Source organism: Schistocerca serialis, chromosome 8 (genome assembly GCF_023864345.2).
Source record: "Schistocerca serialis cubense isolate TAMUIC-IGC-003099 chromosome 8, iqSchSeri2.2, whole genome shotgun sequence".
Classification (NCBI taxonomy): Eukaryota; Metazoa; Arthropoda; class Insecta; order Orthoptera; family Acrididae; genus Schistocerca; species Schistocerca serialis.
In genome coordinates this window covers 632,423,882-632,442,564 of record NC_064645.1, presented here as the reverse complement: position 1 = coordinate 632,442,564, position 18,683 = coordinate 632,423,882, and the positions used below count along the sequence as shown (strand labels likewise).

The window sequence follows — 18,683 nt, the reverse complement described above, 5'->3', positions numbered from 1 at the left end:
CAAATACCTGGGTGTAAAACTTTGTTGGGATATGAAATGGAATGATCACATAGGCTCAGTTGGGGGTAAAGTTGGTGGTAGACTTCAATTTATTGGTAGAGTATTGGGTAAGTGCCATCAGTCTACAATGGAGATTGCTTACAAATCACACATACGATAGGCTCTAGAACACTAACAAGGGATACTGAACATATACAGAGAAGGGCAGCATAAATGGTCACAGGCTTGTTTGATGCTTGGGAGAGTGCCACGGAGATACTGAAGAAACTGAACTGACAGACTCTTGAAGATAGACATAAACTATACTAAAAAAGTCTATTAACACAGTTTCAAGAACTGGCTTTAAATGAAAATTCTAAGGATATACTACAAGCAAACTAAGTATCGTTCACATAGGGATCATGAGGATAAGACCAAAATAATTATTGCATGCACAGAGGCATTCAAACAATCATTCTTCCTGTGCTCCATACATGAATGGAGTGGGAAGAAACCCTAATAATTGGTATGGTGGGACGTACACTCTGCCATGCACCTCACAGTGGTTTGTAGAGTATAGATGTATGGAACTGTTCACACCTTGTTCTTTCTCATCCTCAAAGTAAGCAGGCCCACTGACCACCATGGACTTCTCACAACTCCGTAAATGATGTGCGGTTTCACGCAAGTACAACGCAAATAATTATATGACAAAGACTGTCTCACAGGAGTACACAAAAATTACTGGCAGCACAATTGTTTCCTATTTGATGGGGGGTCTGAATGTAAACACTGCAACAATGAACAATTAAATGGAAATACTTTTCAGAAGTCCAGCAACATAGCACACTTGAGCACACGGTGCATAATAAGGCAAAATCAAATAAACTGAACATGTGATATTAGCACTTTATCAAGTGCATAAAAACATAGCAGCAGTGAAAGGCAACAACACAGCTAGTATTTTCAATTTTCATCTCATTCATATATATTATTATTAGGCGAACCGCGGCAATCTCCATCTGTCATAATTACAACATAACAACTACTCAGAAAGCAACAAAAATATGCCCATAAGTAGAGAATGGCTGCATCTTTAAAGTGTGCAAAGGAACGGTTACCTAATTATGGTCTGGCTTCTATGAATCTTCAAAGCTGACACTCGCCAAAAAATGATCAAAAAAGCATGCTTTCTCTTAAATACTACCACATATGTCACCTCTTTTTCAACTAAAATGCAATACTCTTAACAAAAGCAGATATTTTCATGATTTCGGTAAAGTACAATACATCAATGTAACTCATGCTATGTAACCAGAATCTGAGTTCAAAGTCAGGGGTCAGTCATCATGAAATGTATGATAGCTCTTCTCATACTGAATTTCAATGAATGTTATTGTGCTTCCTCTTAATGCCCATGAGCTGACCACATATGTGCATCAAAAACTGCATGGCTTATATTAAAACTCCTTTTGACAGTCTGATCTGATACAGATCACAGAAGAGCAGTGTAGATTGGTTTGGACAAGTGAATATTGGAGGATTTGCTATTACCATGTTTCACACAAAAGTAATATATTCATATGTAAAATAGAAACAAATGCATCTTCTAATTACTGAAGAAATGAAGAAAATAATTTAGTGGTAAACCCCCCCCCCCCCTTCCACACACACACACACACACACACACACACACACACACACACACACACACACACACATATTACGTTGTTGTTGTTGTTGTTGTTGTGGTCTTTAGTCCTGAGACTGGTTTGATGCAGCCCTCCATGCTAATCTATCCTGTGCAAGCTGCTTCATCTCCCAGTACGTACTGCAGCCTACATCCTTCTGAATCTGCTTAGTGTATTCATCTCTAGGTCTCCCTCTACGATTTTTACCCTCCACACTGCCCTCCAATACTAAATTGGTGCTCCCTTGATGCCTCAGAACATATCCTACCAACCGATCCCTTCTTCTAGTCAAGTTGTGCCACAAACTCCTCTTCTCTCCAATTCTATTCAATACCTCCTCATTAGTTAAGTGATCTACCCATCTAATCTTCAGCATTCTTCTGTAGCACCACATTTCGAAAGCTTCTATTCTCTTCTTGTCCAAACTAATTATCGTCCATGTTTCACTTTCAAACATGGCTACACTCCATACAAATACTTTCAGAAACGACTTCCTGACACTTAAATCTATACTCAATGTTAACAAATTTCTCTTCTTCAGAAATTCTTTCATTGCCATTGCCAGTCTACATTTTATATCCTCTCTATTTCGACCATCATCAGTTATTTTGCTCCCCAAATAGCAAAACTCCTTTACTACTTTAAGTGTCTCATTTCCTAATGTAATTCCCTCTGCATCACCCGACTTAAATCGACTAATTCCATTATCCTCGTTTTGCTTTTGTTGATGTTCATCTTATATCCTCCTTTCAAGACACTGTCCATTCCGTTCAACTGCTCTTCCAAGTCCTTTGCTGTCTCTGACAGAATTACAATTTCATCGGCGAACCTCAAAGTTTTTATTTCTTCTCCATGGATTTTAATACCTACTCCGAATTTTTCTTTTGTTTCCTTTACTGCTCGCTCAATATACAGATTGAATAACATTGGGGAGAGGCTACAACCCTGTCTCACTCCCTTCCCAACCACTGCTTCCCTTTCGTGCCCCTTGACTCTTATAACTGCCATCTGGTTTCTGTACAAATTGTAAATAGCCTTTTGCTCCCTGTATTTTACCCCTGCCACCATCAGAATTTGAAAGACAGTATTCCAGTCAACATCGTCAAAAGCTTTCTCTAAGTTTACAAATGCTATAAACGTACGTTTGCCTTTTATTAATCTAGCTTCTAAGATGAGTCGTAGGGTCAGTATTGCCTCACGTGTTCCAATATTTCTACGGAATCCAAACTGATCTTCCCCGAGGTCGGCTTCTATCAGTTTTTCCATTCGTCTGTGAAGAATTCGCGTTAGTATTTTGCAGCTGTGACTTATTAAACTGATAGTTCGGTAATTTTCACATCTGTCAATACCTGCTTTCTTTGGGATTGGAATTATTATATTCTTCTTGAAGTCTGAGGGTATTTCGCCTGTCTCATACATTTTGCTCACCAGATGGTAGAGTTTTGTCAGGACTGGCTCTCCCAAGGCTGTCAGTAGTTCTAATGGAATGTTGTCTACTCTCGGGGCCTTGTATCGACTTAGGTCTTTCAGTGCTCTGTCTAACTCTTCACGCAGTATCATATCTCCCATTTCATCTTCATCTACATCCTCTTCCATTTCCATAATATTAGCCTGAAGTACATCGCCCTTTATAGACACTCTATATCCTCCTTCCACCTTTCTGCTTTCCCTTCTTTGCTTAGAACTGGGTTTCCATCTGAGCTTTTGATATTCATGCCAGTGGTTCTCTTTTCTCCAAAGGTATCTTTAATTTTCCTGTACTGTATTTACTCGAATCTAAGCCGCACTTTTTTTCCTGTTTTTGTAATCCAAAAAACCGCCTGTGGTTTAGAATCGAGTGCAAAGCAAGCGGAAGTTCTGAAAAATGTTAGTAGGTGCCGCCACAACTAACTTCTGCCGTCGAATATATGTAGCATGCTTTGTAGACACAAAGATAAATACTGGCGCCAAAACCTCTGCGTCAATAAATAAATTTTTTAAAAAGGTGGAAGACGAGCTTTTTTTCTCCGTCCCGAGTTTAGACCATTTTCATACATTATCCAACGAAGTAAATACAAATTCCGTATTGTTCATCTTCGAATGTAGCAGAATTTCAATGTACTACGAAAATACGACTGGCAAGACTGTTTGGGATGTTTGTCAATTTGGCCAACTCTACGTTCTGAATTTTTTCCTACCTGTGAGAAGAGATGGTTGCTAATAGGAACCTGATGAAATGCGAATCACATGCACTATTCTCTTCACCATAAGAATAATACGAATATAAACATTTTGCCATGTATTCTTTCGTGTTTGCTGCTATCTCATTTAAATCCTGTCTGCCTAATAAACTACGAAACTAGAGCGAGACAACAGCAAACTCGGAAGAATATACGTATCGTGTCATGTTTATATTCGTATTATTTTTATGCCTAGTAGTGATACAGTCAGAAATGAAGCACGGAACTGACTAGATTTTTAAATCTAAGATGATTAATTTCTGTGCACAATTTGATGTACTAAAGAAGCGGCCGCAAAGATTTTCAAACGGAGAAAAATTTTCGCCTAACTCTCGTTCAGAACATGTTCTATCATACGCTGTCTATTATTTGGTTCTTGTTGATCATTATCAAAGAAAGCAGCAGTGTAAGTAACAACAATTAGCAGTCTCTTGCCATTGTTTCGCTAATGAGACGATTCCTCTCTTTTTTTTTTAATTGTAAGCGGCGGTAGCGCGCACAAAAGCAAGCCATGGCGCGAGCGGCGACAGGCCGTAAACACGCACTATCAGAATGCGACAAACAGTGCATGACACAGTACAGTAATGCATTTTCAGCTTACAGTGGCGTAAACAACTATAACAAAGAAAACGGCACTTATCAGATCAAAGCAAAATAAGCAATCGATTCAAACCAGACGAAGCACGTGAAAAAGGAAGGGTACCCATATAAATACTGACGGAGCGCCTGACGCATAGCAATGGCTACCTGGTAAAGCTTAACTGCTAAGCTTACGATTCGAACCAAACTACTGTAGCTGTATCGTCATTCATTCGACCTAAATTGTGTCTCATATTACAATGGACCAACTTTGTTTCGATTTGGAGGTGCGGCCTAAAATTTTTCTCTCCCCTTGAATTCCGAGTCTCAAGTTTCAGGTGCAGCTTAGATTCGGGAAATTTTTTTTCCTTTATTTCGAGTCTCATTTTTCAGGTGCGGCTTAGATTCGAGTGCGGCTTAGATTCAAGTAAATACGGTAGGCAGTATCTATCTTACCCCTAGTGAGATAAGCCTCTACATCCTTACATTTGTCCTCTAGCCATGCCTGTTTAGCCATTTTGCACTTCCTGTCGGTCTCATTTTTGAGATGTTTGTATTGCTTTTTGCCTGCTTCATTTGCTGCATTTTTATATTTTCTTCTTTCATCAATTAAATTCAATATTTCTTCTGTCACCCCCCTTGTCTTTTTACCTACTTGATCCTCTGCTGCCTTCACTACTTCATCCCTCAAAGCTACCCATTCTTCTTCTACTGTATTTCTTTCCCCCATTCTTGTCAATTGTTCCCTTATGCTCTCCCTGAAACTCTGTACAACCTCTGGTTTAGTCAGTTTATCCAGGTCCCATCTCCTTAAATTCCCACCTTTTTGCAGTTTCTTCAGTTTTAATCTACAGTTCATAACCAATAGATTGTGGTCAGAGTCCACATCTGCCCCTGGAAATGTCTTACAATTTATAACCTGGTTCCTAAATCTCTGTCTTACCATTATATAATCTATCTGAAACCTTTGAGTATCTTCAGGCTGCTTCCATGTATACAATCTTCATTTATGCTTCTTGAACCAAGTGTTAGCTATGATTAAGTTATGCTCTGTGCAAAATTCTACCAGGCGGCTTCTTCTTTCATTTCTTCCCCCAAATCCATATTCACCTACTATGATCACTCTCTTCCTTTTCCTACTATCAAATTCCAGTCACCCATGACTATTAAATTTTCGACTCCCTTCACTGTCTGAATAATTTCTTTCATCTCATCACACATTTCTTCAATTTCTTCATCATCTGCAGAGCTAGTTGGCATATAAACTTGTACTACTGTAGTAGGCGTGGGCTTCCTGTCTATCTTGGCCACAATAATGCGTTCACTATGCTGTTTGTAGTAGCTTACCCGCACTCCTAATACACACGTATTATAAGGATTCTAATTGTTGAGGATAACTGACTGTACCCAGCATGAACAAACATTTGGTTTGAAAATTGTAGCTCTAGGATCACACTTTGACTCTGTGCACACCATTTTACTAGGTCAAGGTGTATTCCAAAATGACATTCACAAGCATTTTTCTAGTTACTTCCTTTGCAAAGGAGTTACTCCTTCCACGAACCATTGCAATAAATCACTGTCTGATATTTCCCTTCCTCGCTATAATATTCATTAGGTCATTCCATTTTAATTTTCTCCCAACTCTCATGTCGAAATGGTTACAGGATGTTACTCAAACTAAATGATTTATCACTAATATTGTACTGATATCATTCACATGACTTTTCATTTACTAATGGTCATTATTTTGTACTTTGTTATATTTGAAGATAGATACTGGCCATCACATCACCGTTAAACATTTGCAATCTCCCAACATTCCCAATAGTTCTCTACAAAAGACACTAATTGTCCATAAATCATTTTAAAGACATTCTAACACCATCGACTAAATCATTAAACAAATACATTAGATTCACTGAAATACAATGAATGGAATGATCTGGATAAAAAAAAATGGTAAAACCATGACAGAAATAAAAATTAGTCACAAATACTAAAGCTGAAAACACTCAGCTCCATATTTCCTGCTTTTCGTGAGCAACTGCTTTAACCATTGCGCTACTTGAACACTCCTGTAGGTGTGACTGAATCTTTCATTGTCACAGATGTTTCCACCTATGATTTAGGAACAATTCAGCTAGAGATTTCTCTCTAGCATATGAAGGAAATGCATCACTGGGGGTATGGATCTGGTGGGGGGTTCCTCAACGTACGCTGCAACATAGGATATTCATTAGTTGAATTAGATTTACTGAAATGAAATAAATTACTGATATGGATGAAACCAAAAAAGATACAATTACATGAAATGATATCAGTGAAAACTGGTAAGCTAAGCAGAACCTCTAATGTAATGAAAACATCATGGCATGGAAATTACTGTCTGGTTACTGTGCTTGTTAAGTGCCTGACATTTAAACTATGAGGTGAGTGGTTACCCATAATCCTTCCATGGACACAGAACTGTAATAGATTACAGAGAAATAAGCCTTCCAAACATAAGTAACCCATGCATAGAGCCTCTAATCATTGCAGATTACAGTCTTTCAGGGTGTATACGCGGATAAGAAAAAAAATCCGTGGTTTTTCCCAAATTCCCTGGATAAAAATACACTTTTTTCGGGTTGAAAATATGCTTTTTCCTGGGCAAAAATATATTATACACCAGATGAAAGTACCTTTTTTATGTTGAGTGACAACATACTTTCCCACAGAACTGTAAAACTCATCAGTGCTTTGAATGGTAAAGAATTTATACTTCGGCACAGAACTTCCTGGCACTTTTAGGAAACAAAACCCAGCAATAAACAAAGGGTTTGAGAACAATCTTTGATGCGTCGCAACACGTAAATTGCATGCCCTTCTATTACGAAAGTGTAAATATGAATGCTACACAATACAGCACAGTACCTTCCAAAGCACTGAAATCAAGATTTCAATGTGCTTTTGTCAGCTTATGATAGCTCATCTCATGTGATCTCACCAGCCAATGACAGCAAATATTCATAGCATAGGATGTGATGTAGTAAGACAAGCAACATTAATGTTAAGTAGCAAGAGCACACAAACAGGAAAAGTTAATGATTTCAATTAATATACAGACAGCTTAACTCCAATAAAAGACAAGCTTTCACACAATACTGGTCATCGAATTCTTTTTCTGTTTTTTTCCAAGGGTCTGGTTAAGTAGGACTCTTAAGAGTACAGCTTAAACTGCAGCAGGTGAATATTTCTGACAAACATGAATATAAATTTCGCTGCTGTGCACGGAACATTTCGTGGGTTATGTGGCTGAACAAATGATCTGTTGAGCACTTCGAATTTTCCATTTAAAAGCCATTTACATGTGAAATTGGTCAAGAATTTGCCTCACCTTTGTTTAAAGAATAATTACACTTCCTGCCATTATTAATGCATAATTTTTAATCTACATAAGAACTAAAACAAATATGAAAAACTAACCTTGAGGCTTGGTCTTTATTTAGCATGTGTTCAAGATTCAAGATTCAAGATTCTTTATTAGCCATTGATCATGCAAGATGAAATAGGCTTCGTCAGTACATAAAATAATATTAATATTCCAGACACTATATATAAGGCATAGATATAATTAGCATATGAGTAACTTACAAATAACATAAACCTTAAGCAGGTGACTACAATGCTTAATACATATTCTTGTTTCCGATACATACAAAGGTACCAAAAATGAGTTACATTGTAGTAGCAAACACAGTAGTTACGTATCACATCATAACACTGGCAAATAAAGTAGTTACCTAACACAGTTGAAATACAAAGGTATTAGATATGAAATATTTTGTAACAGTATATATAGTAGTTAATTAAGTTAATTATGCAATTACAGGTTTATCTCTGTGCTACTCAGATCATAATATTCTTGCATAGAATAAAATGGATTGTCAGATAACCAATTGTACAAATTTTGTTTAAGAATTTTTGTGGGCATGTCCCGAGCAGATTGCGGTAGTTTGTTGAATATTTTTAAGGTATTCACTTTGTGTGAGTTACTACTTTTTGTTAGTCTGTGTCTTGGTATATCATAATCTGCCTTCCTTCTAGTGTTGTAGTTATGAATTTCTTCCCTGACAACACCTTCCATACCATTGTTTTTAATGTGTAACACACAGATATAAATATACAAGTTTACAATGGTCAACAGTCTTAGCCTTATAAAGAGAGGACGACAGTGCTCCGTGGGACCGACTTTACACATTATGCCCTTTCAGACATATAATTTTTTACAAAATAAATTACTCCTTTCAGACATATCAAACACAAATGTGCCAGTTAAATTCTAAATAATGACTTAAATGGCTGGTCTTCTGGGACCGAGATTTTTCCAAGTGGCTGGTCCTCCAAGTGTTAAGTATTGAATGAGGGTCAAAAACTCCAATTTAAGAAATTCATCACACATTGTCACACATAAGATAATTCATCTTGCATAAAGGGAAATTTACTTTGAAAGTAATGCTTCTCAAAACACCATTTACAATATTTTCCCGCAAACTGTGAGAAATGTAAACGGTTGTGACATCATGTTCACTGAAAGCAGTTTGTTGTTATGAAGTACTGCACAGTTTTCTACCTTCTTCAGCCGGACATGGCTGCTTGTCCTATTCCAGAGGTTGCCCCTCAGTCTGCAAGATCTGGGCGGTCGCAGAGGGTGGGCTTACTGGTAGTTGGGAGCTCCAACGTCAGGCGCGTAATGGGGCCCCTTAGGGATATGGCAGCAAGAGAGGGGAAGAAGACCAACGTGCACTCCGTGTGCATACCGGGGGGAGTCATTCCAGATGTGGAAAGGGTCCTTCCGGATGCCATGAAGGGTACAGGGTGCTCCCATCTGCAGGTGGTCGCTCATGTCGGCACCAATGATGTGTGTCGCTATGGATCGGAGGAAATCCTCTCTGGCTTCCGGCGGCTATCTGATTTGGTGAAGACTGCCAGTCTTGCTAGCGGGATGAAAGCAGAGCTCACCATCTGCAGCATCGTCGACAGGACTGACTGCGGACCTTTGGGACAGAGTCGAGTGGAGGGTCTGAATCAGAGGCTGAGACGGTTCTGCGACCGTGTGGGCTGCAGATTCCTCGACTTGCGCCATAGGGTGGTGGGGCTTCGGGTTCCACTGGATAGGTCAGCGGCTACACGGGTAGCAGGGGTTGTGTGGCGTGGACTGGGCGGTTTTTTAGGTTAGATGGCCTCAGGCAAGTACAGAAAGGGCAACAGCCTCAAAGGGTGCGCGGCAAAGTCAGGACATGCGGGGACCAAGCAGCAATCGGTATTGTAATTGTAAACTGTCGAAGCTGCATTGGTACAGTACCAGAACTTCAAGCGCTGATAGAAAGCACCGAAGCTGAAATCGTTATCGGTACAGAAAGCTGGCTGAAGCCAGAGATAAATTCTGCCGAAATTTTTACACAGGCACAGACAGTGTTTAGAAAGGATAGATTGCATGCAACTGGTGGTGGCATGTTTGTCGCTGTTAGTAGTAGTTTATCCTGTAGTGAAGTAGAAGTGGATAGTTGCTGTGAATTATTATGGGTGGAGGTTACACTCAACAACCGAGCTAGGTTAATAGTTGGCTCCTTTTACCGACCTCCCGACTCAGCAGCATTAGTGGCAGAACAACTGACAGAAAATTTGGAATACATTTCACATAAGTTTTCTCAGCATGTTATAGTCCTAGGTGGAGATTTCAATTTACCAGATATAGACTGGGACACTCAAATGTTTAGGACGGGTGGTAGGGACAGAGCATCGAGTGACATTGTACTGAGTGCACTATCCGAAAATTACCTCGAGCAATTAAACAGCGTACCGACTTGTGGAGATAACAGCTTGGACCTACTGATAACAAACAGACCCGAACTTTTCGACTCTGTAAGTGCAGAACAGGGAATCAGTGATCACAAGGACGTTGCAGCATCCCTGAATATGGAAGTTAATAGGAATATAAAAAAAGGGAGGAAGGTTTATCTGTTTAGCAAGAGTAATACAAGGCAGATTTCAGACTACCAAACAGATAAAAACGAAAATTTCTGTTCCGACACTGACAATGTTGAGTGTTTACGGAAAAAGTTCAAGGCAATCGTAAAATGCGTTTTAGACAGGTACGTGCCAAGTAAAACTGTGAGGGACGGGAAAAACCCCCCGTGGTTCAACAACAAAGTTAGGAAACTACTGCGAAAGCAAAGAGAGCTTCACTCCAAGTGGAAACGCAGCCAAAACCTCTCAGACAAACAGAAGCTAAATGATGTCAAAGTTAGCGTAAGGAGGGCTATGCGTGAAGCATTCAGCGAATTAGAATTTTACTTTCGATGTACCGACTTGACAGAAAATCCTAGGAAGTTCTGGTCTTACGTTAAATCAGTAAGTGGCTCGAAACAGCATATCCAGACACACCGGGATGATGATGGCATTGAAACAGAGGATGACACGCGTAAAGCTGAAATACTAAACACCTTTTTCCAAAGCTGTTTCACAGAGGAAGACCACACTGCAGTTCCTTCTCTAAATCCTCGCACAAACGAAAAAATGGCTGACATCGAAATACGTGTCCAAGGAATAGAAAAGCAACTGGAATCACTCAACAGAGGAAAGTCCACTGGACCTGACAGGATATTAATTCGATTCTACACAGAGTACGCGAAAGAACTTGCCCCCCTTCTAACAGCCGTGTACCTCAAGTCTCTAGAGGTACGGAAGGTTCCAAATGATTGGAAAAGAGCACAGGTAGTCCCAGTCTTCAAGAAGGGTCGTCGAGCAGGTGCGCAAAACTATAGACCTGTATCTCTGACGTCGATCTGTTGTAGAATTTTAGAACATGTTTTTTGCTCGCATACCATGTCGTTTTTGGAAACCCGGATTCCTCTGTGGAATCAACATGGATTCCGGAAACAGCGATCGTGTGAGACCCAACTCGCTTTATTTGTTCATGAGACCCAGAAAATATTAGATACAGGCTCCCAGGTAGATGCTATTTTCCTTGACTTCTGGAAGGCGATCGATACAGTTCCGCACTGTCGCCTGATAAACAAAGTAGGAGCCTATGGAATATCAGACCAGCTGTGTGGCTGGATTGAAGAGTTTTTAGCAAACAGAACACAGCATGTTGTTATCAATGGAGAGATGTCTACAGACGTTAAAGTAACCTCTGGTGTGCCACAGGGGAGTGTTATGGGACCATTGCTTTTCACAATTTATATAAATGACCTAGTAGATAGTGTCGGAAGTTCCATTCGGCTTTTCACGGATGATGCTGTAGTATACAGAGAAGTTGCAGCATTAGAAAATTGTAGCGAAATGCAGGAAGATCTGCAGCGGATAGGCACTTGGTGCAGGAAGTGGCAACTGACCCTTAACATAGACAAATGTAATGTATTGCGAATACATAGAAAGAAGGATCCTTTACTGTATGATTATATGATAGCGGAACAAACACTGGTAGCAGTTACTTCTGTAAAATATCTGGGAGTATGCGTGCGGAACGATTTGAAGTGGAATGATCATATAAAATTAATTGTTGGTAAGGCGGGTGCCAGGTTGAGATTCATTGGGAGAGTCCTTAGAAAATGTAGTCCATCAACAAAGGAGGTGGCTTACAAAACACTCGTTCGACCTATACTTGAGTATTGCTCATCAGTGTGGGATCCGTACCAGATCGGGTTGACGGAGGAGATAGAGAAGATCCAAAGAAGAGCGGCGCATTTCGTCACAGGGTTATTTGGTAACCGTGATAGCGTTACGGAGATGTTTAGCAAATTCAAGTGGCAGACTCTGCAAGAGAGGCGCTCTGCATCGCGGTGTAGCTTGCTCGCCAGGTTTCGAGAGGATGCGTTTCTGGATGAGGTATCGAATATATTGCTTCCCCCGACTTATACCTCCCGAGGAGATCACGAATGTAAAATCAGAGAGATTCAAGCGCGTACGGAGGCTTTCAGACAGTCGTTCTTCCCACGAACCATACGCGACTGGAACAGAAAAGGGAGGTAATGACCGTGGCACGTAAAGTGCCCTCCGCCACACACCGTTGGGTGGCTTGAGGAGTATAAATGTAGATGTAGAACATGCATATATTTTGATGTCAGCAGATGCTTATGTCTGCAATGTGTTTTGTTGCTGTAAATTGTGCATTTTCTTCGCAACTTAAGTATTATTTTGGTGTTATTCTCGTGTTTATGTTTTATTCTTGCAGTCAGAGTCTGCAGTAATGGGTTAAAGTAAAATTGTTTGTTGGAGTATCAGAGACTACCAGTCAAAATTATGAAAATTTAACTGAGAACTAAAACATTGAAAAATTCCCGAAATTCTAAAAAGTGCGTAGGTTTTTCCCACATGAAAAAATTTACATTTTCCCCCCAGATTTCCCAGTTATCCCAAGCTATATAAACCCTGTTTTCCTTCTCGACTCCATATGTAAAGTTTCTGCAGTATGTCGACACCTACAACCCACCTCAAAAATCTCTTTAAGTAGCCTGGATTCTGCTTTAATGTACACTCATGTCAGAAGTATCAATATGATGGTGCCTCTGAAGGCAAAGGGCAAACCGGTAATTAATAGAGTTGCCCAGGAAATGTCCAAATGAATTATGAACTCATTATTCAGAGAGGCTCCTTTTATGTTTTCCATCCTCGGACACTGTTTTGTAAAATTTCATTGGTATGTCTTCCTTAATAGTCTGGTCAATATTTTAAGCGTGTAGTTAACATTTAGTAACTCAGAGTCAATATCCACCTCTTGGGTGTATGGCACGCAGAAAAGATTGCATTGGACTGCTAAAGATACTTTTTTTTTTTTTTTTTTTTTAAGTACAATGATTTTGAGGTATGATTTTTGTACAATCTGATACGGGGTGGGGCAAATAAAAGTGGCCTGGACAAGTGGATACAATTGGACGTGAATGTGAGCATAGAGGGTGTATCATAATTAATGGCGTAAACACATACAGTTGAAAGTACATGATACTAGAAGCAAAAAAGTCTCAGTAAACACAGGGTGGAAAATGCATATCTTAAGAGCTATGAGAAATTTTTCATCTGTGAAACAAATCTCTTCTACTGCATGTTCCTTGCTTTCCATATTTTGGGAAGTGCTAGTGTGAACCAAAATAAGAAAAAAATGTCCAGAAACCATGTGCTCTAAAACGCATACCTTAAAAGTTACGAGCACTTGATCATTAGAAGAGTTGTGTTTCAAAGTAGCAAAGATGAACAAGTACTCATAGCTCTTAAGGAATGCATTTTAGAGCACATGTTTACTGGACTTTATTTTCTTGTTTAGTTCCATACTATCAGTTCCCAAAATATAGAAAGCAAAGAACCTGCAGTAGAAGAGATTTGTTTCACAGTATTGAAGATGAAAAATTGCTCATAGCTCTCAAGGTACGCATTTTCGACCCTACGTTTGCTGAGACTCTTTTGCTTCTAGTATCGTATACTTTCAACTCTATGCATTTACGCAATTAAGTACGATACACCCTTTATAACGAAATCCCATGACGCACTTCCAACAGGATGGGGCAACTGCCCACACAGCCGGCTGAGCCTTGAACCACATTTACACAACCTTCATGCCTGACACGGAGTTGTCAGAAGAGATCAGTCCAGTCACAGCTCTACCTCACCACCCAAGTCACCTGAACTGTCAGCATGAGATTACTTTGTCTTCTTCAAGAACTGTAGCAGACCATTCCAGATGAAACTGCAGCAGTTGCAGCATTCCCCATTCGATATGTCTTCTGCAACTTGCTGACCAGGACCCAAAAGTGCCAAGAGATGAATGGTGGTCACTTTTGACATCTGCTGTAGTGAGGTTAGTGTGTTTTTCCTTTCCTCTGCTGTATTTTTTCGTATCCCAGTACTCTGTTCCCCAGGCCACTTTTATTTGCCCCACCCTTTATAATACATGAACTCCTCACTGAAAAATTGCTTCATGGCATCATACAATAATTTGATCATCTGCTAACAAAGTGGAGACAGTAAAATTATTTGCAATTATTTCAAACAATGGAAAATCCAGGATGGAATAATGACAATATTACGTAAGGATAGATCGCAAATTGAGTCTGGCCTCAGCAGCCAGAGACAGTGGTCATGCGTGTGAGAGTTGCATTTGTGTCAGTGTCAGTGTCAGTGTGTGTGTGTGTGTGTGTGTGTGTGTGTGTGTGTGTGTGTGTGGGTGTGTGTGTGTGAGTGTGTGTTTTGTCTAATTCACAAGAAGGCCATTCAGCCAAAAGCTTACTTGTTTGACAATCTTTTTGTTATGCATATCTGTGACTCAGCATCTCCACTACATGGTGAGTAGCAATCTATCCTTTTATCTATAATTTTCAGAATATTTGCAATAATTTCTGTAGTCAAAGTTTAAAAGTTTGAGTTTAATCTTCCATTCTCTAAAGGCATTGTCTACATATAAATTTAAAATATGCAATTGATAATTTTCATTCTTACTGAACCCTGATGTTGTTGTTTGCTGTAAATAACAGCATTTTCATTCTGTTTTAACCTGGCGGTCTCCATTATTTCTGATACAGTTTTTCATACACGCTGTCAGAAGCATTCAAATAATACATGAATGGAATTTAAGTCCTTTTATTAAACTCATATCTCTTTTCTAAAGAACTGGTTCAGAATAAAAATGCTATCCATACAGTTTTGTTATTTCATTAATATAATCTTTCAAGATTACATGTCCTCTAATATTTCTCGAACGTGAGTTTCCAATAAAAGATTGCCTAAGAGAATGGTCCATCAACATCCAGGAGGAGGAAGAAATAACAACAGAGCAATCTGGAGATGAACTCAATGTATCCAAAATAGAAGCTGCAATGTACCATTACATCTAATGCTTGATTTGCAAAGGGTAAGTGAGATTTTTGTCTACATCAACTTCATCAGTCTCCCAACACAAACTGTAGATGACAAACACTATTTACATCAAAGCCAGCTCTACTCAGTGTCTCAGTAACACAAGGAAAACCAATTTCATGCAGTGCACAATGATTTTTCTGTCTTTTGATTTACTTCCCTACGTATGGCACTAAAGATAACTAATGCTGCTTTACTTTCTCCATATTAAAGCACAGCACTTACCCAGTACCTGGATTTCTATGTTGCATACTGAAAAACTTATTCATACACAGTGTTTACAGCCTTTGTAGCAATACTTTCAAACTTTCTTTGGTAAAGCATCTGATGTAAGAACATAACTCAGATTCTATATAATTAATGTGTTTTGTTTGAGAGTAAGACTGTCATACAAATTCTGTCTGAGCAGATGCTATTGATATTTTACAAATCAGGGCTACATGTTTAGATAAAAATATGAATGTCACTATTTTAAAAACATTATATACTTACTGCTTCAAGAACTGTCACAGCCTGACGTAGAGACGCTGGCTGCTGCCCTTCTTCTGGTGGATGGGGTGGACTGAGTGAAATGTACTTTTTAGCCACCTAAATCAGTATTTAAACAATGAACAATGAAGCCAGTAATGTAATTCTAACAAGAACTCATTGTCTTTATATAATCATTAAACAAAATACTTTACATATGGTGAATAAATGACAACACGTCAAATGCTGAGTACATCCTACAAGCTCACAGATCAGGAAGCAATACATAACTATCTCTCATTACATGAAACCAAATAAAATTACCACTGATTAATTATTGTGGATTACATCTCACTCCCAAATGTCCCTCCAGCCCTCCTCACCTTTATTGACGCTTTCAAACAGCCCAATATTCTACTACTAACACTGAACTACCCCCAGGGTCATTCCACGTCAAGTGGCCTAAGGGTCCCCACTCGACCATCTCCAATTTCGATGAAATTTTTACAGTATGTACATATAGACCTTACATGAAGCACTGCCAAATTACTGATTCATAAGTAGTATGATGGGGCCACAGCCACCTTTTCGTAAAGGCTCATTTCTTGACATTGCAAATGAAATGAATAAATGATCAAATTTGTTTTACCGTTGTTTAGGATCTAAGAGACCTGTTGTGCTGAAACTTTGTGAAGCTATTCAACTTTTTGGATACAGTAGCTTAGTTGTAGTACAAAAGGTCAAACTATGGTACATTCATCATAGAGTGCTAACAAAGTGGCTCATAAATCTTGTCATATCAAATTTTGGCTATACTTTATCGCCTTGTATCTAATGAAAGAGTAACTTTCTGAAGCTAATACTTTAGTTATCTGCAGTCTGCCAGCATGTCATAAAGCTCTTCGAGTGGCACCCAGATTGCTCAAATAATAACCGAGTCATCGAAGTTCAAAGTGTGCTAAAAAATTTAATCAGTCAATTCTGGCTCACTTTCAAAAGGTCATATCTCAAAAGGGATCACTCAAACTTGATTTTTCTCGGCACCATTGAAAAGAGCTCGCCTTGTTTGATCAGAAAAAGTTGTTTTTATTTTGGTGACAAACCAGTTTAGTGTCAACAATGTTTAGTGTCAACAATGGAGTTTGGTAACAAGCTTCAACAATCAGTCTGAAGCACATTGTTCTGTAGTGAATAGTGTTCAGATGTTGTGGGTGCCTTTCTAAATGATGTAAAGTGTGTTGTCATTACTGGATAAACATCTTTTTTCGGTAAGCAAAAATTATTTCAAGGTATGGGGTGACTCTTTAGAAAAGTTTATCTAGAAATGTTTACGGATTGTCAATGTGGAAACAGCAAAACAATTGCAAGCTGTGACTTAGAGCAATGTGAAATCTGGTCAGAAGATCTGTCCCAACTTGCAGAAAACAATTTTTAGCAAAGAAAGTAGAAAAATCACAGTCAATTTCAAACCAGTCAGAAGGATGAAGCACATCCAGAAGTATCCATCGATTCAAGTTTAACGGCTTTTGGGGTCTCCCCTCTAAAATTTCAGAGAGTATCAAAAAAGGGATGTGAAAGATTACGCAAAATGAAAAATAAGCGAAGCTCAAGAAGCAAATGCGAATAACATTGCTGCTGCTGGAGAATTTGCCCCAGAAGATCTTCACACACCTAGTACAATCAGGACATGTCCTGATGGTGAATATTATAAATAGCTGATTAAAAAATTGAAAGAGAAGTTGCAACTGTCAAGGCAGCCTGAAAAACTGCAAATACTGACATTAGTACCACAAAGCTGGACTCTAAAAGAGACAATGCATGAATTTGGTGTTTCAGAGAGGATGGTAAAAGCAGCTAGGAAGTTACAGGCAGAAAATGGTGTCTCAGCTCCACCAAAGAACAAGTGTAGCAAGAAGATTCCAGATGCTGTAAAAGAAACGAGTGATAACATTTTTTTCAAAATGAAGAAATTTTCCAAATTTGTCCAGGTAAAAAAGATTGTGTATCAATTAGAATAGAAGGAAAGAAAGTTTTGATGCAAAAATACCTTCTTCTGTATAATTTGAAAGAAATGTTTGCTGCATATCAACTTCAGCATCAACCTAAAACTGGATTTTCCAAATTCTGCGAATTGAAGCCAAAATGATGCATCACTGTGGGTGCTGCAGGAATGCACTCAATCTGTTTTTGTGTTTTACACCAAAATGTGAAACTGATGCTTGCAAGCACTCCAATTAAAGAAGATTATAAGAGTCTGATTGCTAAAACAGTGTGTGATTTGGAATCCAAAGACTACATGCTTCATCACTGTGAAATCTTTCTGGGAAAAGAACTACTGGAACAACGTTTAGAAAGTAGTTTTGAAGACAGTGATCCAGACGATACCATTGAATTCAAACAGTGGGTGCACACTGATAGAGATACATTAGAAACCAAGCAGATGAACATCAAGAATTTTATTGATGATCTGATTTCAAAAATTGACGAACTTTCCACTCATCATTATGTTGCAGAGCACCAGGGCAAGCACCTAAAATGCATAAAAGAAAGCTGTAAGCCATCTGAACTGATCATATTAATGGACTTTGCTGAAAACTATTCCTTCATTGTCCAGGGTGCAGCTCAAGGTTTTCACTGGAATAACAGCCAAGCAACTTTACACCCATTTGTTGTGTACTTCAGAAATAACTTGGACATCAGCAGCATCAGCTACTGTATAATAAGTGACAGCCTGAAACATGATGCAATCACTGTACATGCTTTTATAGTGAAATTAACAGAAGATCTGAAGTGTCTCCTTGGAAAAATCAAACACATTTACTGCTTCAGTGATGGGTCAGCAGCGCAGTACAAA

The 18,683-nt window shown here is 38.9% G+C and overlaps 1 protein-coding gene across 2 annotated transcripts in view; it reads right to left on the bottom strand.

Moving 5' to 3' along the window:
• The window catches only part of LOC126416348 (tetratricopeptide repeat protein 21B-like), a 260,751-nt gene that overhangs the window by 138,382 nt on the left and 103,686 nt on the right, over positions 1-18,683 (bottom strand). For both annotated transcript variants that reach the window (XM_050084027.1, XM_050084028.1), the window contains exon 8: positions 15,854-15,949. In XM_050084027.1, the coding sequence (XP_049939984.1) occupies positions 15,854-15,949 (96 nt within the window). The remainder of the gene's footprint in view (positions 1-15,853; positions 15,950-18,683) is intronic.